The sequence below is a fragment of the Patiria miniata genome, unplaced genomic scaffold (assembly GCF_015706575.1).
Source record: "Patiria miniata isolate m_02_andy unplaced genomic scaffold, ASM1570657v1 HiC_scaffold_8, whole genome shotgun sequence".
Classification (NCBI taxonomy): Eukaryota; Metazoa; Echinodermata; class Asteroidea; order Valvatida; family Asterinidae; genus Patiria; species Patiria miniata.
Window position 1 is genome coordinate 1,856,326 of NW_024037075.1, and position 23,129 is coordinate 1,879,454.

General features: G+C 40.5%; 3 protein-coding genes across 5 annotated transcripts in view; all 3 read right to left on the reverse strand.

Annotated features, from left to right (window-relative positions):
• LOC119719240 overlaps window positions 1-23,129 on the reverse strand; it is a 57,896-nt gene that overhangs the window by 2,247 nt on the left and 32,520 nt on the right. For all 3 annotated transcript variants that reach the window (XR_005269889.1, XM_038188614.1, XM_038188615.1), the window contains exons 15-28: window positions 12,749-12,854; window positions 12,584-12,631; window positions 11,364-11,498; window positions 10,439-10,561; window positions 9,331-9,459; window positions 8,293-8,602; window positions 7,190-7,299; window positions 6,058-6,221; window positions 5,186-5,302; window positions 4,331-4,436; window positions 3,310-3,382; window positions 2,125-2,182; window positions 1,647-1,717; window positions 338-413 (exon numbers count right to left, since the gene is read on the reverse strand). Coding sequence is in view for 2 of the 3 variants with exons in the window: in XM_038188614.1 (XP_038044542.1) it covers window positions 338-413; window positions 1,647-1,717; window positions 2,125-2,182; window positions 3,310-3,382; window positions 4,331-4,436; window positions 5,186-5,302; window positions 6,058-6,221; window positions 7,190-7,299; window positions 8,293-8,602; window positions 9,331-9,459; window positions 10,439-10,561; window positions 11,364-11,498; window positions 12,584-12,631; window positions 12,749-12,854 (1,626 nt within the window). In the remaining variant the exon portion in view is untranslated. The remainder of the gene's footprint in view (window positions 1-337; window positions 414-1,646; window positions 1,718-2,124; window positions 2,183-3,309; window positions 3,383-4,330; window positions 4,437-5,185; window positions 5,303-6,057; window positions 6,222-7,189; window positions 7,300-8,292; window positions 8,603-9,330; window positions 9,460-10,438; window positions 10,562-11,363; window positions 11,499-12,583; window positions 12,632-12,748; window positions 12,855-23,129) is intronic.
• LOC119719242 (melanocortin receptor 4-like) lies at window positions 16,625-18,598 on the reverse strand. Its single transcript, XM_038188617.1, has one exon. It carries the CDS (start codon window positions 18,573-18,575, stop codon window positions 17,604-17,606), a length of 972 nt encoding a protein of 323 aa, XP_038044545.1. The 5' UTR covers window positions 18,576-18,598; the 3' UTR covers window positions 16,625-17,603.
• Window positions 19,989-22,093, reverse strand: LOC119719241 (melanocortin receptor 4-like). The gene has a single exon (XM_038188616.1). It carries the CDS (start codon window positions 20,978-20,980, stop codon window positions 20,009-20,011), a length of 972 nt encoding a protein of 323 aa, XP_038044544.1. The 5' UTR covers window positions 20,981-22,093; the 3' UTR covers window positions 19,989-20,008.

The window sequence follows — 23,129 nt, forward strand, 5'->3', positions numbered from 1 at the left end:
TTTTGGAAGGTAGTTTGCCCTTCATAGTCATGCACCTTGGAGAACGATAGCATAAAGGAAGATATCAGAATTATAAAATCAAATATGTCACACGAACTAGAAAAAAAAGTGGACCCAAAATTTATAGAAACCCCATAAAGAATGAAAATTCACTTTGTCTGACTGGAAACAGAGACGCGACGTTTAAAGGGGATTTTTTGTTTTGATTGAACAGATTGAGTTTCAAATCCAATGATGTCTTTTCCCCCAAACTGTTCAGTGTGCAGATTAATTGTTCACTCGTGATCATAGTGTGTTTGAAATAACAAAGGAATTATTTTCCTGTAAGTCATCTTACCGAGTAATCCTCCACCTCTCGCGTCTCCTGATAATTCAATTCTTCAAAAAATATCTTCAATCGCACCAGGTTTTTACTGAAAGAAGATAAATAAAACATACGCAAAAGTTACGGATATTAATGATCAAACCACTTACCTTTACTTCATATACTTCCATACAGGACAATTATATATATTTTTTCTACCTTCACATATAACACGAAATCTGAACTCATTTACAATGTACCGGTACTATTAAATTCACTTGTTAAAATGGCTATTACAACCATTCTAAAGCCCGGTTCATACTTCACGTGAAGGCATGTGCGAAGCGAAATTTATGTCGTCAACAATGGTGGACACGCTTCAAATGTATTGTTGACGTCACAAATTTCACTTTGCTTTCGCTTTCAAGTGAAGTATGAACCGGGCTTTACTCCATTTTTTTTTCTCCGACATTGAGCAAAGAAATTAACTGGAGCGGGTTTAAACATGCGACTTCTGGATCGCCGTTCTGGTGCTCTACGAACTGAGCTATGCAGCCCTATGTTGGCAGTTCCCCAATTTGTCAATGTCTTTGTTATAGGGTACTAATCAGAAGCCATAATTCCTTATATTCCATGTAGCCAGAGATCACGCCCAAGGTCACAATGCTAGCAACATTAGCGATGCTGCAAACTCGGGAGATAACAAAGGGGGATCACTCAGAGAGGCAACAGCTTTTTATTATTATTTTTTTTTTTTCCCCATTCAGAATTAAAATTAAAGACTGTATTTTAAAGGGAAAATACAACATTTGCAAACATTAAGAAATAAAACTACCAAATTATTTTGAAATACCTTGCTGGACTGTTAGTGAATGACAGTCTAAAGCATCCTGTAAAATCATGGCACCTGGTATACTGTCATTTTCAAGAAAAGTGGTATTTTCGTATCAATTTCCAACGCTGGTCGGCCAACCAGCGTTGGAAAAAAACTGGCTTTTTTCAAATACTGGCCCCAGTTGACCATATTTAGTTAGTCTGGTTTTGTTTGCAATCGATTACACACCTGTGAACGGGTACAAGCCATCTAGACTGGTTCCATGACCTTACAATTCTCCAACGTCAATAAATTGCTCCGTTTCATCTTAAATGGAGTCAGGGAACCAGACTACAGGAAAATGATTGCTTTTCTTGGTTTTTATAGCATCTACGAACCCAAAACGTAAAAAAAGTCAGTGTAACTATATTTGCTATATATTTCCAACCCCCCAAATCCATCCATTTCTAAAAATTACAGCAAAAGCAAATGATGTATATTCCCTTTAAAGTATGACTACATACATACCGTATCTGTTCTTCTGATCGGATTTTGCTGGTTTTAGGGTTCAAGTAGTGGATGTTACGTAGAAGGTGTGGCTAAAACGCAAGACAATCAAGCCTAATAATTACAACATGTTTTTTTTTTTGATTTATTGATATTTGTAATCTTTGATTATGTCTACTGCGCATATTTTACAGAAAATCGGTGAAAATGATTGGCATATTTCATTCCCATGACAACAAAAGTCAAAACTGTAAGTGTCATTATCTCAGCATTTTTACTTTTTTGACCTGTTGACAAATGTGAGCTTTAAACAGCCGTAACTTGTCAATGGAATGGCTGATTGAAGTGCGACAACAAGTTTTGACGGGAGAATTTTATTCTCTTTCCTAATACCCGCAAACCCCATTTCGACCTCTGACCAGTTCTATCGCAGGTAGCCAGAATGCCTCATTATATAACAAGGAGTAAATTTGCTCAATAATTGGTGTGCTACAATTACCCTGAAAGCGTCTGATGGCCACGCAGACTGGGACACAGTTGTAGTGTACAGACGATCACTGAATGAAGAAATAAAAAAATGCAGTAATTTAAAGCTATAGTCCATCATTTGCAGCCATCCAAAAAGTAACTGGCGTAATTATTGTTGAAAAACATACTTGATTGAAAGATAGTAAGGGGACTAAACTCCCTGTGAAATTACTCTTTCTGGCAAGCTGTCATTTTGAAGTAATCAACGAAAGAAGGCCTTTCCAACGGTGCATCTTAAAACGCACCGTAGGAATATTTAAATAAGTAGTTCATTTTGTTATTCGGCGAAGCGCGTGCAAGCATTGGCACGACGCACACGCGTGCGGTTGCTATAATTCGTCGGATCAGTGCGCGACATCGCGTATAGCTGTAATTGGCTCAGTGAGAACGCGTCTCGGATGCTGAATTCAGGCCCAATTCAAAACATGATTCAGCAACTTTTGATTTGAGATTGAGATCCTAGAATGCTGTTTTTCTCGGAATATACAGCTGAAGCTGAGCTGAAACTTCATCAGGTTAGTTGTTCAGTAATGAGTATCCTTCATTAGATTTTGAACACTGTTGTTGCTTCAAACGAACAAAATGCACAAATTACAAATGATGGACTATAGCTTTAATGCACATTATTACATTCTTTCAAATTGAGTGTTATTTGCATGTATAGCATTCAAATGCTACACATGGTAATGACACAGTGTGGCTGAATCTGCATTAAAGGTACACGCACCAATGCAATCAGCCGAATCTACTTCCCATAGACGGCTGTGTTACTGTAGATGTACAAACTTAAATTGTGCCCCTTTAAACACGAAAAGATTCTTGAAATCATCATGTACTCCTAACCCGCTTTCTGCTCAAACTATTGAGCCAAGAAATTTATGGACAGTTTTTTTTTATTATATTTGTGTAAAATAATTGTATTAAGTATAGGAAAATAACCCTTGGCCTACAAATTGAGTAATTAAGGTGGAATAAGCATAAATGAATAGTGAAATTGTCTTTTGAGCAAAACAGTTCTCTGAAGACATTGCAAAGTAGAAATGGTAAGCAAAGAAGTTTTTTTTTTTTTTTATTTGAGAATTTTGAATTTTTTCTTCTTGACAAAGATTTCTGATGAGAAATTACACAGAAACTCCCCAAAATCAAGACAACTTACATGCATTGGGTACCGCAAGAGCAATTCAGAAAACCATGAGAGTGAAGATAGTACACCATCTGCTTGCACAGATCTGAAAGGAAAAGTATAAAGGAGGTCTAAAATATTAATCAATTCTGGTCTCTATTAGCCTGTAGTCAAAATATGGCACATTTGGTAGTTAACTTGATGCCTGACTAACCCTTATCAAAACTTACTTTCCTGTAAAGGGTCCATGCGATGAACATTTTGTGCAACTTTCTACTCCTCCTAGATGTATAAAAACTATTTGACATCCCTTTTGGTGAATTTTATTGAAAAGTGCACTTCTCTAAAAAATTACAAATTGTCCATGCTTTTTCGGACAACTGTGGGCGCTGTTGCTGTGATGTCATTTCAGGAAGACTCTGTTCGGTTTGGGGGTTTTCTATTCAAATTGTGAACCCAAAATTTGTCTATTAAAAACATTTGCGAGGAGGGTTTGCTTCTCAACTCCCTGGGGAGCATACACGGCCCGGTGGGCAGCCATTTTAGCGCTCTTGGCCATAATCAACCTCTCACAGTAACCAACTCTGCCCTCATAGGTACCCATCTACTCCTGGGTGGAGAGAAGCAATGAGTGACAAAGCGCCTTGCTCAAGGGCACACGCACCATAACCCCGGGCTAGACTCGAATCAATCAATCAAAAGAAATTTATAAAGCGCTAAAATCAAAAAGTTTGCTCTAAGGCGCTGATGGGGCACCAAAAAGAAGACAACATTATTGATGGTATGCCTCCTGAAACAGGTGAGCTTTCAAGAGTGTTTTAAATGTATGCAGTGAGGTGGTATATCTCTAATGTATTCTGGAAGTTTGTTCCAGATTCTGGGGCCGTATACAGCAAATGATCTCAACAAGGTGCAGTGAACAGGAAGTTGATGATCGAACCCACAACCTGCAAAATTACCTGCAGAGCACAAATTCAATGCTCCAGACCACTAGGTCACGGCACTCTAAGGTTCATCTTGGAGCAACTGTACTCCTTGAAAATGTCTTGGTTACCTTGCGTCGCATCCAGGAGTTTGCATCTTTCTCCATCCAGTTCCATAGAGTCAGAACAATTGCAAATCTGAAGGACTTTTTGAAGGACGCAAACCCGAAGACAGTGCTGGAGGGGAAAAAATGACAAAATGTAGAAAACAAATAATTGAGTATGTTACCCGGGATGCCCTGCATAAACCGAGTCTTCGATCATCTACCGAATATTTGAATGGCTCTCTGCTGGTTCAAATATTCGGAAAATAAACATCTATGTGGACAGTCTGATGATGCACTAGATATTTACAACAAAAAGCACTATCATTTGAGATGCAAGATTGTTAAATGACAAGCGTCCTTGAACAAAGACAAAATGGGGAACCACCAACATAGGGCTGGATAGCTCAGTTGGTAGAGCACGGAATGGCAATCCGGAGGTCGCAGGTTCAAACCCAAGCTCCAGTAAATTTCTTTATTCAACTTTAAACAAAATTAATATTATGCACCTAGTCAGTTTCCTTTTATGGTTTATTTGAAAGAAAACAAAAAAAACTTGAAAACTTGGGGAGTCAGGTTGGCGTAGCGGTACTTTCCTCGCCTTCCACAGCTGTGACCCGGGTTTGAATCCCGCCTGGGCCAATATGTGGATTGGGTTTTCAGTCCCTACCTGATTCCGTGGGTTTTCCCCAGAATATTCTCCTGGGCTTTTCCTCCCACCTCTAAAACTGTAATTTCTTCTCATTGTCTTCTCTCTACAGGTTTCTTCAGGCTTGCGAGCTACAGTGCCTTGGGCGCTTTTGAGGAATCCTTGGTTTCATTACCAGAAATGATTAATAACAATAATAACGATAACAATAACTAGCACATTCACTTGCTCACCTTGCGATTGTAGTTATTGGTTTCGACTTGGACTATCTTGCCGTTCACGATCTCCAAAACTGTAGTCGTGTTCACTTGGCAAGTGCCAAACGGATGTGGCTTCCGACTAATTACATTCTAGTGAAGAGAGAAAGTGGACCATCGTTATGGGCTCCGTGCACATTAGTACCCCATCAACAGCCAGAAAAGGAGAGTTGGGGTGACCTAGACTGGTTCCCGATCCATCCACTGCGTATTTCCAATGTATCCAAAGTTATTGGAGGCGTCACGGAGACCATCACTCACCATGACCCTCAGGCGAAGACGCGGTGGCTATAACTTCTGCACATTGAGGAAGTTGTGCGTACTTTGCGCGCGAACCAGTACAGTACAGTACCCGCACGATGTGTGTCTCGTCCACGGAGCTCTCAAAAGAGGTAAAAACGCGCCCTCTTTTGTTGGCGCATGGAGCCCATAGAAATAGTTTCTATGTGAAAATACAGTGGTTGTAAGCTTTCATTGCAACAACTACTTTGGCAATTTCCAAGGTGCTGTTTAAAGCTGTGTTTACCTAAAGAACTATTTTACATTGTGTACAGCAGGCTTTTAAGCAGACCCAGGTACTAAAGTAGAAAAACAGGATCAACATTTTCAAAAGAAAAAAAGGCAATTTTTTACAGGCAACTTGGAGGAAACCAAATAGATTACAAGCTAAAGGAACCCCAACAGTGAACAGATTACATTTTTCCGACAGTGTATAGAAATGCCCTAGAGAACAGTCTTAGTTATTCCTGAGTCGTTCCTTTTCATTTTCTTTCGCGGAGATTGCCCGGAACTATTTGCCCGTAAATTTATGGTGTGTCATGGCCGCTTAGGGTTGAATACTTCCTTACATATCTGACCCCGATGGAAGTTACAGCACCCGGCGACAAGTTGATTCCTTCGTTAGCGGGCAACGGAGCGACGTCAGGCGTGGTGATAGATACCCTGACCCCTACCTCTCGACCGTGGAGACTCAAATACTCGTCCTGCTCGACGAACAGGGTCAGTGAAAGACCTGCGTTAAAAAACAAGACAAGGCAAGGCCTTTAAAGTTGGACCAAGGGCACGCACAGTTCTTTTCATTTGATTCAGAATGTCTTTTGACTGCTGAGAATCTTTTCCTGGTCTACACTGTGAAGTGCCGTGGTCTCGCGGTCTGGAGCATTGAATTTGTGGTCTGTGAGTAATTCTGCAGGTTGTGGGTTCGAGTCCAGCCTGGGGTTTGTGGTGCGTGTGTCCTTGGGCAGGGCACTTTGTCACTCATTGCTTCCCCTACCCACGAGTGAATGGGTGCCTGGGAGGGCAGAGATGGTTATTGTGGCTAAATTTAGCCGCTTTGTGCCAAAATGGCAGCATCGAGCTGTCTCCCCAGGGAGCTGAGACAGTATTTGTTAATGTTTCATTGGCCCAATGATAGCAGGGTAATAATGATGTAGCGCCTTGAGCACCAATACTGGTGGATACGTGCGCTTTATAAATATAATATAAAATTTTTTTTCTCAAAAACACTTTTGAAACGCATGTTCAATGAGAACCCACACTCTTTTCAAGAAGAGACAAATTTACAAGCTCCTAATAAGATGGGAATTATTTTTGCGTCGGGGTAATGTAAATCAAATTAGGTTTTGCCCTTCACAGACGTATAAACAATGTATACTCAGTGTGTTACCTCCCGAGTGAAAGTTGGAAAAAATCACTCGGGTGGGACTCGAACCCACGACCTCCTGCCTTCTAGTGCAGATGTCTTGCCACTCGACCACCGAGCTAACGGGATCGGTTGGCTGGTTCGAATCTAATATACATAGCAGCGGGTACCGCATTAACTATTAATAAGATGGGACTTTCTGCGTCGGGGTGATGTAAATCAAATTAGGTTTTGCCCTTCACCGACGTATAAACACTGTATACTCAGTGTGTTACCTCCCGAGTGAAAGTTTACAAGCTCCTTTCCAAAAATACGACCATTTGTATGTGATGACGCACCTGACTGTTCCCCCGTCCTTGAAGAGTTCCGTACTGCTTCTCCCGATTCTTCTCGATAATTGAACGTGAAACAGTTGCCGTACTTCTCATTCTGGATATGAATGAACTGACTGCAGAAAAAAACAGATATTAAGACAAAGTTCTACAAAATTAGTCAGTGACTTTTAAGCTGACTGACTTCTTTAAAGACGTGCTTGTCAGATAAACTGTTTCTGGATTTTCCTGATTTTCATATCATGTAATTTAACCAGCTTTTGTTGCGATCTTGCAATGTCCTTGCAGCTATTCCTATTGGTCGAGAGCCCGTCACGTGGCCGGTCTTAAACGGATGATAAAGACATGGCTAGCTGGTCTTAAACACTTTTCCAGTGTCACATAAAATGTGGACTCCTAAAAATCCAGTGCCTCTTACCATTTCATTGGTTGAACGTTCACAATCTCTAAATTCAAAACGCAACGCCCCAGGTGCGTTCTGTGCGACATCGCGCAGAACATGCTACGCGCGCGTCAATCTCCATAAAAGGGTCGTTTACATCTTACTCGCCAGCTGAACACTCAATTATTTTGCTAGAGGGATGTTTCAAAAAGCATGAAGTGAACTTGTTGAACAAAACAGGGATTTTTTGAACGAATTATTTGATTTTTTTGCTCGGTCGGTATTTATCACTCTGTTTAAGACCGCTTAGAGTCTGGGTGCTGATAATTACCCTCGCCTCCGGCTCGGGTAATTATCAGCACCCAGACTCTAAGCGGTCTTAAACAGAGTGATAAAAACCTCCGAAGCACACATTTATTCCCTTAATATACAACACTAGTGATATCGACTGACGTCAGGTCTTTGAAATTAACACATTATAAAAATGAGTCAAAGGCAAATCGGGCAATATTACATCAATAAGAGTTAGGAGGAATATCTCTTTCAAAAAGTTCTCCCACATGACACTTGGCAACTTTATACTTGTTTTAACGGGAACAGGCCTTATGTATTGACACGGACTCACTGGCAACGCTATAGGTAAGGAATTAACGTACAGAGTAGATAGATTTGCACAATTAATGTACTGTTATCCAGCAGGCACCTGTATGCGAAGGGTTGAACCTACCCGTAGGTGCAATCAATGCCGTCGTACGTACACTGCAGAATAAAGTCACTGAATTGGTGTCCGTACTGCGAAATCTCCTCTGCCGTCAGTTTCAAGACCTCGCTCAGATCGCTGTAGTCCGGCAGCTCGCTGAAGGTCACGAAGCGCTGCCAGTCGGCCGGATCCTCGCGCCCGACGCGGCTGAACGGGCGAGGGGTGTAGAAGTCTTCCCGGAAACTCAGGAAGAATTCTTCTTGGATGTCCTCAGGGATGAAGGGTCGGAAGGGATCCTTCCAGGCATTGGTCTGGAAAGGATTCAACAGTCCATCATCTGGTGGAGTGGAGAGATTAAACGCACAGCAACAAAAAAGTAAAATAAATTGGTCATGCACGCTTCGTGCAAAACCCAAACGCACCCCAACTGGGGATCTGCTCAGAAAGCGCCCTGTATTTGCTTGTACAGAAAGTCCATAGGGTGTTGTTTTCATCAATGCCAAGAATAAGCATACACCATTGGCCAAAAGTTGAAACCCATGTCTGCACAAATAAGCCTCCAAATACCAGAATCTGTCCAGTGGCACTTGATGTGGCACTTTTGTTTTTCTGTGCAATTTTTGATATGTATACTATATTTTTTGTACTTACAATTTTCCTTTGTTTTTACCGTTTACTCTTTGTGATTTTAACCTCATCTAATTTTTATTGAAATTTGTATGTAAACTGACTTGTAATTCAGCCTGTGGGCTGCTATAAGCAGTGTTTTAATAAACCACAAATAAATAAATAAATAAATAAATCACATGCAAATCCTATGTAAAGTTTTTAGCTAGTAAAATGATATAGGAAAAAATGATGCAACCTGATGCCACTTTTTTCTTCATATATCATCTCAATGAAGGCCAGTCATTGCAAAAATGATGATAAGACATGAAACTGGAACTGAGAAACAATTCCAATTTTGTTAGGAAATACTTAAGAAAATTTCTTGACTCTCCATAGACTTTGTACATAATCACGGTAGTGGTGTCAAGTTGCAACATTTTTTTCCAGGGTACGCACCAGACGACTTATAAGAGCAATTTTGAGTTTCGTCTTCTCCACCCTGGCAATCTACGATGGTGTTGCAGACCCTGAATACGTGGATACACTTGCCGTTGTTACACTGGAAATAATCCTCTGGACAGGGCTCTAGGGAAAACATTATCAGCAAATTTGTATTCTTTTAAAGGAAGATATGACCATTTGCAGCTATCCAAAAAGTTACTGATGAAATTATTGTTAAAACGCTTACTAGGTTTAAAGGGAATATACATCATTTGCTTTTGCTGTAATTTTCAGAAATGGATGGAATTGGGGGGTTGGAAATATAGAGCAAATATAGTTACACTGACTTTTTTGAGGTTTTGGGTTCGAAAATGCTATAAAAACCAAGAAAAACAATCATTTTCCTGTAGTCTGGTTCCCTGACTCCATATAAGAAGAAACAGAGCAGTTTACATACATTGGGGAATTGTAAGGTCAGGGAACCAGTCTAGCTGGCTTGTACCCGTTCATAGGTGTGTAATCGATTGCAAACAAGTGCGATGGTCAATTGGGGTCAGTATTTGAAAAAAAGCCAGTGTTTTCCAACTCTGGTCGGCCGAGCAGTGTTGGAAATTGATACAAAAATACCACTTTTCTTGAAAATGACAGTATATCAGGTGCCATGATTTTACAGGATGCTTTACACTGTCATTCACTAACAGTCCAGCAAGGTATTTCAAAATGATTTGGTAGTTTTATTTTTTGATGTTTGCAAATGTTGTATTTTCCCTTTAAAGATAGTAATGGCACTAAATTGCCTGTGAAATTAGTCTTTCTGGCATGCTGTCATTTTGAGGAAAGCAATAACAGAAGGCCATTTCCAAAGATGTGTCAAATGACACACCTTCACTGCGTGAACGGTGAATATAGGTCCTTTTTTTATAAATTGGGATTCGTTGAAATGTTTTTGGAAAATTGGTAAATGGATCTAGAATTGTTTTTGTTTAAACGTTTAAACGTGTAAACGTCCCATCCTTAGCTTGAACTTGTTTTCCAATACACCAAAAGGTTTGCTCTCTGATTTAAAAGCCAAAAAAATAGAACAAAACAAGGAGCAAGACTGCATGTCGGCTGGCACACTCACCATTTGGGTCGTTACAGAATTGTTCATCGGTACCACTCAAGCAGTCACTAAATCCGTCGCATTCAAACGTGCGTAGGATACAGTGCTTGGAACCACGACATGGCTTCTCATGAACTGGACACTCTAACAGGAGATAAATAATATGAATTTATTCCTGATCTTAGTTTAAAAAAAAGCAGAAGAGAGGCTACACAGTTTAAAACACATACTGTGTATGAGAGTCCCAAAACTGACGATATTGAAAACCTGCAATACAGGGCATCCTGGAAAAAAAATGGTGCATGTAAACCCCTCCATTTTTGCTAATTTACAACCGAAATTTTCTTTAAAATGATAAGATTACTTGGAAACGCCTTTCCTGTATCTTTCCCTTCTTTCCCTTCCTCAAAAGAGCTTGTACTTAAATATGTCTTTGTACCTCTTGTATTTCACAATGTACATATGGACATATTTTTTTCAGAAGGGAGCTAATGGCCTTCCCTCCACCCCGAAAACCAGGGCAAAGATCCTCCCTATTCGGTAGATTTACAACCCTGTACAGCCACTTATTTCCCCCCCCCTATTTCTGCGAAGATGCACAAACTCAATTAGGGATCCTCACAATCAGATGATTCTATGGTGCCTCCTGCTCTGTCTACAAGTGAGGCGACACTATACCCCTCCCCACCCTACCCTCCCCCATCCTCTTCGCCACACATTTCCACTTCAAAGTTTCTGCAAGGACGTAGGCCTGTTCTACATAACCCCCGAGGACCGACACAAAAAGGAAGAACAAGTTACTTTCAGTCCTCGGGCCTTTTGTTCAAAATGGTCCTTTGAATCTGTAGTAGATTTGTGTCTAAGGGAGAGTGTTATATTACGATACAAAGAGAAACACAAAGCATTGTCCTCAGGAGTATAGCAAAACAAGAGTGGATGCACTTACTAGATTCGGGATCCTCGCACTCAAGATCGACATACTCATCGCTGCCGTCTTCACAGTCGGGGAAGTTGTTACACGTTTGCCAGGCAGGGATGCACTCCCCACTATGGCACTGGAATTCAGCGTGTGAGCAGTTGCCTGCAAACCACACATAAAACAAGCACTCATATATACCTAAAACCCTTTTCACACTAGAGCCTCTCAACCCGGGTTGAACTCAACCCTGGGCGAACCCAGTGCCGCCCCGGTTTGAGTTGTCGTTTCACACTTGTTTCAGGCAAATCAAGCTTTTCATGCTCAGCTACTACTGTTTTGAACCCTGGCGATAGCTTCAACCCGGGTTTAAAATCTCAACCCTTGTCTGGAGCAGGATTGAGGTCAACCCTGGGCGAACTCTATCTCGGGATTGACGTGGGGTTGACGCGGGGTTGACGCGGGGTTGACGCGGGGTTGACGCGGGGTTGACGAAGGGTTTACTCTGGGTTGAAATTCTTCAAGTGTGAAATGATGTGTCAACCCCGAGATTTGTCTAGTGTGAAAAGGGCTTAAGACAGTTTACTAATTCCTAGTGGTCAAGAGTCTGACACAAGGCCGGTCTTAAATGGATGATAAAGATAGGGTGGCTGGTCTTAAACACTTTAACACTTAAACACTGTTACCTTTCCAGCATAGAATAATGCCAGTTCCCATTAAACACCTGGGTTGAGAGGAGTAATTGAGGTAAAGCGCCTTACTCAAGGGCACAACGCGCATGGCCACGGCGGGGCTCGCACCCACAACCTCACGATCATGAATCCTGTGCCCTACCGCTAGACCACATGTGCCCACAAATATATGTGCTTGATCGATATAAAACACTATGTTTAAGACTGGTTGGAGTCTGGATGATGATAATTACCCTCACATTTGACTTGGGTAATTATCAGCATCCAGACTCCAATTGGTATTAAACAGAGTATTTAAAACCTCCCAGCGCACATTTATTCCCTAATGTTATACCATATATCCTCTGGTATATATCTTCCAGCAAGTTCCATCAAGGAACCACGGTGAGGTGACTATATTTCAACCAAAGTTCCATAAACACTTACAGCAAGTTCCATCAAGGAACCACGGTGAGGTGACTATATTTCAACCAAAGTTCCATAAACGCTTACAGCAAGTTCCATCAAGGAACCACGGTGAGGTGACTATATTTCAACCAAAGTTCCATAAACGCTTACCGGTTGCAACAACCTCTTCCTCCTCTGCTTGTCTCTTTTGCCTCATTCCTGCAGAAGGAGAGACAAAACTCTGACCGTTCTGAATGACATATGAGGTCACAATAGAGAGACCACAACAGACGGATAACGGGATGTGAACTGTCAGTGATGAAGGAAAATTATTACCTGAACAAGTGACGCTGACATCCATATTGTGGCTCAAACCCTCGGACGGCATGACGACGTGATACTGACAATCCACAAGGAAGGACTCATGACCGGTGCACTTGACCTTCAAGACAAAGAAACAACGATTATTAAGTCACACCTGAGATTTCCGACAATCTGTTTAAACTGAAGCAATCTAGGGAGAGGGATAGGGACAGTGATTCCAGTGCTGCCGTTACCGTAAGATTCTGCGTCATCTCAGCGCATGGTATTTTCTGTTTCCCTATAGAGAAACAGCGGAAAAAGTGAAGGCGAAAGAAGAAACGTCTGTCCTTGATGAGGGAGAAGATCCTTGACGAGGATGAGCTCAATTCGGGCGATTCACAGTGCAGTGCACCACCAAGAGTTTGCCACGGAGAGTTAATTTTTCCCAGTGCATTGTGGGAGATGGTCGACAAATTCGCAACGCAGGACATTTGAAATTGCACGTTATTCTGGTCAGTGGTTCGTTAGCGTTTGATTCAAGTATCCGTTTTATCGTTTCTTTTCTTTTTATCAATATGGTGTTTTTTGTAAGGCGGCAGAACGCTATAACCCCATCTATAACAAATTAGCTCAAGTTGTCTACTGCATGACGCTCATTCAAACAGGTCATATGTTTTGTTGACTGTAAACTTTAAAAAATGGAATTTCCTTGGCAAACTCTTGATGGCGCACTGCATTGTGAACCGCCTGAATTATGAAGGATGCAACCCTGCAAATAAATTCTCATAGACACCAGTGCTAAATACTGCCCATACTTCAAAATTCTTTTAAAAATACTCAGAACTCTCACAGGTATTCAAGCTGCACAGAAAAATGATGATCAACATCTCATCTTTCGGTTTTTTTTTCATTTTTTGGTGGGTTGACCATTGACTTTTCGAGATATTCTCACCCAAAGAAGACGACCCCTATTTTCCCCAAAGCGGAAAAGTAGCCATCTTGAAAAGTGATCCCTCCACAACATGGCAAAATAGCGCCACTTTCGAGCCTAATAGCATCCAAAATGCTCAGCATTGGAAGCCCCAAGTCCGGGCCAGAGGTTCATTACCATATCTCTTCAATTCCCCCATTTTACGGCGCTCAGAACTCTCTAATATAGAATATTTTGCGGGTATAACTTTTATTCATGAGCTCGGTCCTTTTAGAGTTAAGAGGAAGGCCACACCCTTTGAGGGGTCTCACCCTGGAGGCACCACACTGTTGAATGTACCACACCATTGGAGGACCAAACCTTTGGAAGGACTGCACCCTTAAAAAGACCACACCCTTAAATGGAGACGATATACTTGGAGGGAGACCCCATTCTTTGAGACCACACCCTTGGAGGGTGTCCACACCCTTTCAGAAAGATAACACCGTGGGAGGGAGCTAGACCACACCTCTGGTGACCACAATCGTAATATACAATGAGAAACAAAACCTTTTCCTATTTTATCGTTCTACCATATTTTATTCACATTGTTCAATCATTACATTTACAATAAATATGCTGAAATTTACAGATACTAGATAATAAACCAAATGCGTAGCAGCCATCTTTGAGGGCATCTTTTGTTATTTTAATTCAGTAACAATGAATGCACAATAGGTTCATTCATACATATCCCAAACAAAGGCACTACCGTTTAAGATGGTTGCTACGCATAATGGCACATTGATTTTTACTCAGTCATGTAATCTTCACTGGATATGTGGAAACAGAGCTCTGCTACAATGTAACAAGTGTTTGATACACAAAAGTACCATTCATGTTGTTTCTACTTAAGACTGGACATGCCATTTTAAAGCTATAGTCCATCATTTGCAGCTATCTGAAAAGTAACTGACCTAATTATTGTTGAAAAACATACTTGGTTGAAAGATAGTAAGAAGACTAAACTCCCTGTGAAATTATTCTTTCTGGCAAGCTGTTATTTTGAAGAAATCAACAAAAGAAAGCCTTTCCAACGGTGCTTCTTAAGACGCACCGTTGGAAATTTAAAATAGTAGGGTTTTTTTCCGGTAAAGCGCCCACAAGTGTTGGCACGAAGCAAACGTGTTTGCTGTAATTCGTCGGATCAGTGCATGACATCGCGTGGCTGCAATCGGCTCAGTGAGAACATGTCTCGGACGCTGAATTCAAGCCCAATTCAAAACACGATTCAGCAACTTTTGATTTGAAATCGAGATCCTAGAATGTTGTTTTTCTCGAAATATACAGCTGAAGCTGAGCTGAAACTTCATCAGGTTAGTTGTTCAGCACCCTTCTTTAGAATTTGAGCACTTTTGATGCTTCAAACGAACAAAATGCACACATTACAAATGATGGACTGTACCTTTAACACAAGTTTAACATGTGCATGTATACATACATGTATTTAAAACAACATTAATATTTTCCATGAGATTGCTCCTTTAAATGTTTTAGATATATATGTACACGGTCTCAAAACAGAAAACTCCACTTGGAAAACTGGTAGAAAAGGGTACATGTGTTAAACAAAATCTTGTCAATTTCTGACGACCCTGTAGTTTTTTTGTAAATAAACTGCATGTACACAGCAAGTAAAATTTGCAGAAACAAAATGTGTAGTACTCTGTTTTCTGAGGACAGACAGAGTATGCTGTCTGAAATGTTGAGTCTAAAGTGGCACCTTCTCAGAACCATCACAAACTGACAAAAGAAATTAATTTCACATGGTGTTTCCGCAAACTTACCTTGCTGTTATCCCCACAATGCAAACTATAGCCATTTTTATGTACACAGTTATATACAGAGTAGTTAACTTTTTTTTTTACACTTTTAGGCGCAGATTTTTCGGAATTGGGGAACATTCATGTATTTCAATTGTTCCTAAAGTACATGTACTTCGCATCATTGTGGTATACATGTATGGTGAAAACGGCGCTGAAAATCAAGCCTAATTTAAGGGTGATGGTTTAAAGAACGATGGTCAAAAACCAGTTGGTCCACACGCAAGTCTATGAGACAATTATGGTCAACAGCAGCACTGCGTGCACAAAGAACATGCCTGATGACTGCCAGAGACTTACCGGTACATGTGGACGAACTAGTTTTTGACCATTTTTCTGTAAATGGCCGTTTTAAAATCTTGTAGGTTAGGAATACATTAATACAATTTCCATGTCTCCCCAATTTTGAGAAGTCTGCCTCTAAAAACTTGTAAACTTTTCTTAGACCTCTCTGTAGTCAGCTAATTCCACACTTACAATGAGGAATTTTAAAAGTTAAAACACAAACATGTAACAAGATTCCATGCTGATGCCTAAATACAACACCTCCCTTGAACAAGGATTAACAATGAATGTTAATATTCTATTAATCAATTGCAATTAATATTAAAACTTTATAGTAGGCCTATTCTACATGCTCTTATATATATCATTAAATGTTCCAATGAAAAGTTTTAACTCCTAGTCCTACGTCTACCATTATAGCACAGCGGTTTCTACACAGTATATAATTCTTCATGTGAACCAAACTTGTTGGCAATATTAGAATAAACTGGAAATATAGGCCTAGTTATTTACATTAAATTTTCTTTTTTTTACAGTCAGCCTCCATTACAATTTACATTGACATACAAGATTATTGTTCATATCTATCTATGTATTTGAGTGGTAGGCCTATCTACATGTATGTATTTGAGTGAAAATACTTAAGTCACAAAGCCTCAGAGCATTTCTATTCAAAAATGAAGATATTTATAACTTTGGGAAAAACTGTGCATCTACAATTAATACCATTATATACCCATATTGTGATTTTTTGGGGGGCCCATTTTAATTGTTTCTAACCAGTTCGCGTCGGAGGACGTGATAACATGCACTGGCTGTTTTTATACACAGGCACAGCTGACGGGTTAAAACATCAAGATTGCCTCGGCTGGCCTCCGAGTGACGTCTAAACACGCTAAACCCTTTTGCATTCTAATTAACAACATGCAATTAGCACACTTAAGGTTAACACAAATCGATTTTAAACTACAAGTCCAATTCCGTTGCTCACATCTTATGCGGAAGAGTTTCCCTCGAGCATGTAGCTGTTTTGCCAACACTGCGCGTGCGCGATCAGTTCTACACTTCCAGTTTGATAGTAGACTTAAAATGTTGGGAGGGCCGAAGATTGGACACTCTCGTAGGATGTGAGTAGTCGTCTGTGGAGACCCACAGGGGCATGTGTCTTCAGCTCTGGTGCCAACTACGGTAGGTGGAGGAATGAGTTAGATTTTCCGCAACCTGTCCGTAGTCGGTTGAGCCTAACCCAGGGCTTGCGCTCGAGGTTGTGCCCTGCTGGCGTTGTTGATGGTACAGGCATGAACGCGTGCAGGCTGGTGGTCATGCTCATGAGGCTGTGGCTCAACAAGTGCTAAAAGCTTCAGCATTACACCTGCTGAATACTACTCATGCTTACATGTACGTGGTAATTACAAAACAAACTACTTAGAAACACTTAACATTACTCAGAAAGTTTACATCTTCTTAAATGCTCTTCTCATAAAATGGTGCCTCTTCAATTAAGCTCATTTCCTCAACCTTTAGCATTAAGAGCAGACAGAAATTGAGGCTAGAAAGTTAATTGCAAAGTAAACACAATTAACAACATTATGTAAGGAATTCAGAAAAGTTCATTGGCTAAAAAAATTGGTTCAAAAATATCAACACTGTCCAGAGAGTGGTCTAGATAAATGTTAGCACTTTTTCATACACAGGTTAACCCTACATCTGATGGAGCATTCAAGAGAGATAACAAATGCGCTCACTTTTACGCACAGGACTATTTCACAAGGAAACTTGATGCTGTTTGTACAAGTATTCATTGGGGATTTCAAGTGCGATTCCACTTTTGCATCAGACCATTAAAACAGGCGAGAGCCAGTTTGGGCAAAGTCTTTTGAAACTCTTTGTTTCTTGCACAAAAGAGGACTGCATCGATCCAGTTAGTGGCAATATAAAGAACACCGAAACTAAAGTAAACAACTGGAGATACATATACTTGGACCCTAAGAAGTAGAGTGAAAAGACAAACGGGAATCCAGCAAAGTAAGATGACTGTAACGATGATGAAGATTGTGGTGAAGGACTTGGTGCTGACTCGTTGCGGTGCGTTGTTTCCCGCGACAGCTTGGTTGTCCTGGGCAATGCGCCGAGCCTGGCGTCGAGCAATCACCAAAATGTGCAAGTACAATGTCACAATTAAGGCAATTCCGATGAAGATGATTGTTATCAAGATGAAGTTTTGTATTGTGTAAGCATGCAAAGAGGTACCGGTACTGAAGAAAAATGCAAGTCCAAATATCAGACCAGCTGCCCAGCTGATACAGATAATAATCCTTGATCTTCGGATGGTCATCAAGCGAGGGTAGTGCAGACACCAGGCAACGGCCAGGTACCGATCGACAGTCAAAAGTAGCAATGACAGGAAACTTTGCCAGTTGAAGACGACATCACAAATGAAAAAAAGGATCCACCAAAAACTGCCTTCTGCAAATACAACATTTGTCCTTATCATGAATGGGATCAACACGAATATCCCGTAGCCCATTTTGCTGACCAGAAGCGATGTCATGAAATTCTTCGTTGTTGGTTGCATGTTGGCCATTCGTCGGATGACAAGCAAGCACACTGGGTTGATGGTCATAATTAGAATAAAGTTGACACCATACACACAAATGAAGACCGTATTTGTTACACCATATGGCAAGTAGGCCGAGGCTTCGTCAGTATCTGTAACGTTGAATTCTTCTTCCATAGGAGTAACCGGCACAACGACTTCCATTGCATTCTCAGCGGGAGCCATTATGATGATCTTTCAGTTACAAGAAGCTGCAAATGCAGAGGGGTGTGAGTTCATACTACCGGTAATAACCTACTGCATCTTGTACACTCTTCAAAGATCAAAAACTCAGTTGTTGTATGCTTTAGTCTATGTAGCATTCAAGTAGCTGCACAATTGAACCGAGTCATGAAGTTTAATAGTAGACTTTAAAGTCTTTGCGCTGCTGCAACAAATTACTTAGACAATCGAACCTCTCAGTTTGGGCAGAGATGAAAGTTTCGGCATCTCCGATGTGGCTCATCAAGTGCTAAAAGCTAGAGGCAGCATTAGGCCTGCTGCATACTGCTCATGCACTGACTTCATCTAACTTATTTTTGTCAATACTTAGTTCAACTGACCTTACGGTATTGGTACAGACACTGATGAAAAGCTGGTTGGTGTGCGTGAGCAAGAACAGTTACCTTGCTTGACTGAGGTCTTAACTTCAACCAATCATCTTGCTACAGTTTTCTGCAAAAGCCTGTCACATGGCCTCCTCGTTTCCCAATTAAATGCGGCAAAAACAATCACTTGAGACAAGATTCTTGCAAAGTTTCATGTGAAGATTCTTGCTATGTGATCAACTGATCATCACCTTGCAACAGCTTGCCGAGAAAAACCTGATGCATGCTTTGGTTATTTCCCAATTAAACATAGGACAAGATTCTTGGGGGTTTAAAAGAACATGGTACACGATATGATCAGATTCCTTTCTCCATAGCCCTTTTCTGATAACTGTGCTGTGGTCTTGGTGAGTTCTCATCAGCTAGTGAAATTGCAAATTGTGCAGACTGCATGTATATTCTGCCAACATTGAAAGTGCCTTAAGTGACAGCAGAGTAGTTTAGCCGCAAACAGACAAAACTAATCTCCGCACGTCACTTTCACATTAGGCCTAAATGAGAATCTTTCATTTTGTTCTCATCAATTAATGCTTGTTTGCATTATTAGAATATTAGAATGCTTCCTTAGAGAAGGGCACTTAGCAATAAGAAATGACAGAAATGGATGCTACCCGTAAGTGGTAATTACATAACAAACCACTTAGAAACACTTAACATATACTCAGAAAATTTACATCTTCTTCAAATGGTGCCTAATCCATTAAGCTCATTTTCTCAACCTTTAGCTTTAAGAGCAGACAGAAATTGAGGCTAGAAAGTTAATTGCAAAGTAAACACAATTAACAACATTAGGTACGGAATACAGATAAGTTAATTGACTAAATAAAATGGCTTAAAGAATATCAACATACAGAGAGTGGTCTAGATAAATGTTAGCACTTTTTCATACACAGGTTAACCCTACATCTGATGGAGCATTCAAGAGAGAGATAACAAATGTGCTCACTTTTACGCACAGGACTATTTCACAAGGAAACTTGATGCTGTTTGTATGAGTATTCATTGGGGATTTCAAGTGCGATTCCACTTTTGCTTCAGACCACTGTGACAGGCGAGAGCCAGTTTGCGCAAAGTCTCTTGAAACTCTTTGTTTCTCGCACAAAAGAGGACTGCATCGATCCAGTTAGTGGCAACATAAAGAACACCGAAACTAAAGTAAACAACTACAGATACATATACTTGGACGTTAAAAAGTAAAGTGAAAAGACAAACGGGAATCCAGCAAAGTAAGACGACTGTAACGATGATGAAGATTGTGGTGAAGGACTTGGTGCTGACTCGTTGCGGTGCGTTGTTTCCCGCGACGACTTGGTTGTCCTGGGCAATGCGCCGAGCCTGGCGTCGAGCAATCACCAAAATGTGCAAGTACAATGTCACAATTAAGGCAATTCCGATGAAGATGATTGTTATCAAGATGAAGTTTTGTATTGTGTAAACATGCAAAGAGGTACCGGTACTGAAGAAAAATGCAAGTCCAAATATCAGACCAACTGCCCAGCTGATACAGATAATAATCCTTGATCTTCGGATGGTCATCAAGCGAGGGTAGTGCAGACACCAGGCAACGGCCAGGTACCGATCAACAGTCAAAATTAGCAATGACAGGAAACTTTGCCAGTTGAAGACGACATCACAAATGAAAAAAAGGATCCACCAAAAACTGCCTTCTGCAAATACAACATATGTCCTTATTATGGATGGGATCAACACGAATATGCCGAAGCCCATTTTGCTGACCAGAAGCGATGTCATGAAATTCTTCGTTGTTGGTTGCATGTTGGCCATTCGTCGGATGACAAACAAGCACACTGGGTTGATGGTCATAATTAGAATAAAGTTGACACCATACACACAAATGACGACCGTAGTTATTACACCATATGGCAAGTAGGCCGAGGCTTTGTCAGTATCTGTAACGTTGAATTCTTCTTCCATAGGAGTAACCGGCACAACGACTTCCATTGCATTCTCAGCGGGAGCCATTATGATGATCTTTCAGTTACAAGAAGCTGCAAATGCAGAGGGGTGTGAGTTCATACTACCGGTAATAACCTACTGCATCTTGTACACTCTTCAAAGATCAAAAACTCAGTTGTTGTATGCTTTAGTCTATGTAGCATTCAAGTAGCTGCACAATTGAACCGAGTCATGAAGTTTAATAGTAGACTTTAAAGTCTTTGCGCTGCTGCAACAAATTACTTAGACAATCGAACCTCTCAGTTTGGGCAGAGATGAAAGTTTCGGCATCTCCGATGTGGCTCATCAAGTGCTAAAAGCTAGAGGCAGCATTAGGCCTGCTGCATATACTGCTCATGCACTGACTTCATCTAACTTGTTTTTGTCAATACTTAGTTCAACTGACCTTACGGTATTGGTACAGACACTGATGAAAAGCTGGTTGGTGTGCGTGAGCAAGAACAGTTACCTTGCTTGACCGAGGTCTAACTTCAACCAATCATCTTGCTACAGTTTTCTGCAAAAGCCTGTCACATGGCCTCCTCGTTTCCCAATTAAATGCGGCAAAAACAATCACTTGAGACAAGATTCTTGCAAAGTTTCATGTGAAGATTCTTGCTATGTGATCAACTGATTGTCACCTTGCAACAGCTTGTCGAGAAAAACCTGATGCATGCTTTGGTTGTTTCCCAATTAAACATATAGGACGACAACCCAGACAAGATTCTTGGCGGTTTTTAAGAGCGTGGCACATCATAGGGCGAGATTCCTTCCTCAATATGAATTTCTGATAACTGTGCTATGGCATTGGTGAGTTCTCATCAGCTAGTGAAATTGCAAATTGTGCCGACTGTATGTAGAGAGCACCGAAGTAAATACATGTACATCACGCACAAAAGTATGTGCGTAAAAGGCATTAGCACGTGATTCAGCCTGGGAACCAACAGACGCGCGTTCTCCATTTGTTTGCAACACAATTCCCGGTTTGAAATGACGTCACACTTTGGTACTCTATATTCTGCAAACATTTAAAGTGTCCTAAGTGACAGCTGAGAAGCTTAACCGCAAACAGACAAAAAAAATCTCCTTAAGAAACTCCCACATTAAATGAGAATCTTTCATTCTGTTCTCATCAGTTAGAATGTTTTTTCAGGAAAGAGCACTTAGCATTAAGAAATGACAGAAATGGATGCTTACATGCAAGAGGTAATTACAAAACAAACCACTTACATTGTAGAAACACTTAACATTACTCCGAAGATGTACATCTTCTTAAAAACTATTATCATAAAACAGTACCGCATCCATTAATCTTGTTTTCTCAACCTTTAGCAATAAGAGAAGACAGAAATGCAGACTAAATAAGTGCTAATTACAAGGTAAACACAATTTAAAACATTAAGTAAAGCACTGAGATTTGTTAATTGCCTAAAAAAAAAGGCTTAAAAAATTGGCTTAACGAATTTCAACATACAGAGTGGTCCAGATAAATGTTTGCATTTTTTTAGATGTCGATTTCTCAAAATTGGGGCAACATGTTCAAATTGTTTTAGGATACGTGTATTCCTTAACCACAAGATCTTGGTGGTATATGGTGAGATTAGCGGGGTTAAAAATGAAAATTGTAATTAAAAAAGGCGGCCATTCACAGAAAATATTGTAAAAAACAAGTTTGTCAGAAAGAATGTTGCAACCTGACGCTACTTCAGCGGTTGTGTACAAAGTCTTTGGAGAATTAAAAAAAAATGTAAGTATTTCCTAACTAAAATGTTTCTCAGTCCCAGATTCATGTCTTATCATCATTTTTGCAATGACTGACATTCACTGAGATGATATATGAAGAAAAAAGCAGCGTCAGGTTGCAACATTCTTTCCAGTTTTTCCACATGCCTGTATGAGATATGGTCATTCATTGTTATTGCAATTCTTTGTGCACGTCGTGCTATAATTTCGACCATGTCTCAAAGACTTGCGTCTTCCGCTTTAATAATTAACAAAATCAACAATAGTCAAGACTCCAACATACACAAGACCATCACAAGACCAACACAAGATCTCCAGTCTTAATTCAAGACACCAGCTTCATCACATTCAAGTGAACAGCAACAAAGGCATTATTCTGTCACTGTTCATGCCCTGTTACTTGCGGCTGGTCTAACGGCTGGTCTTGGGCCTA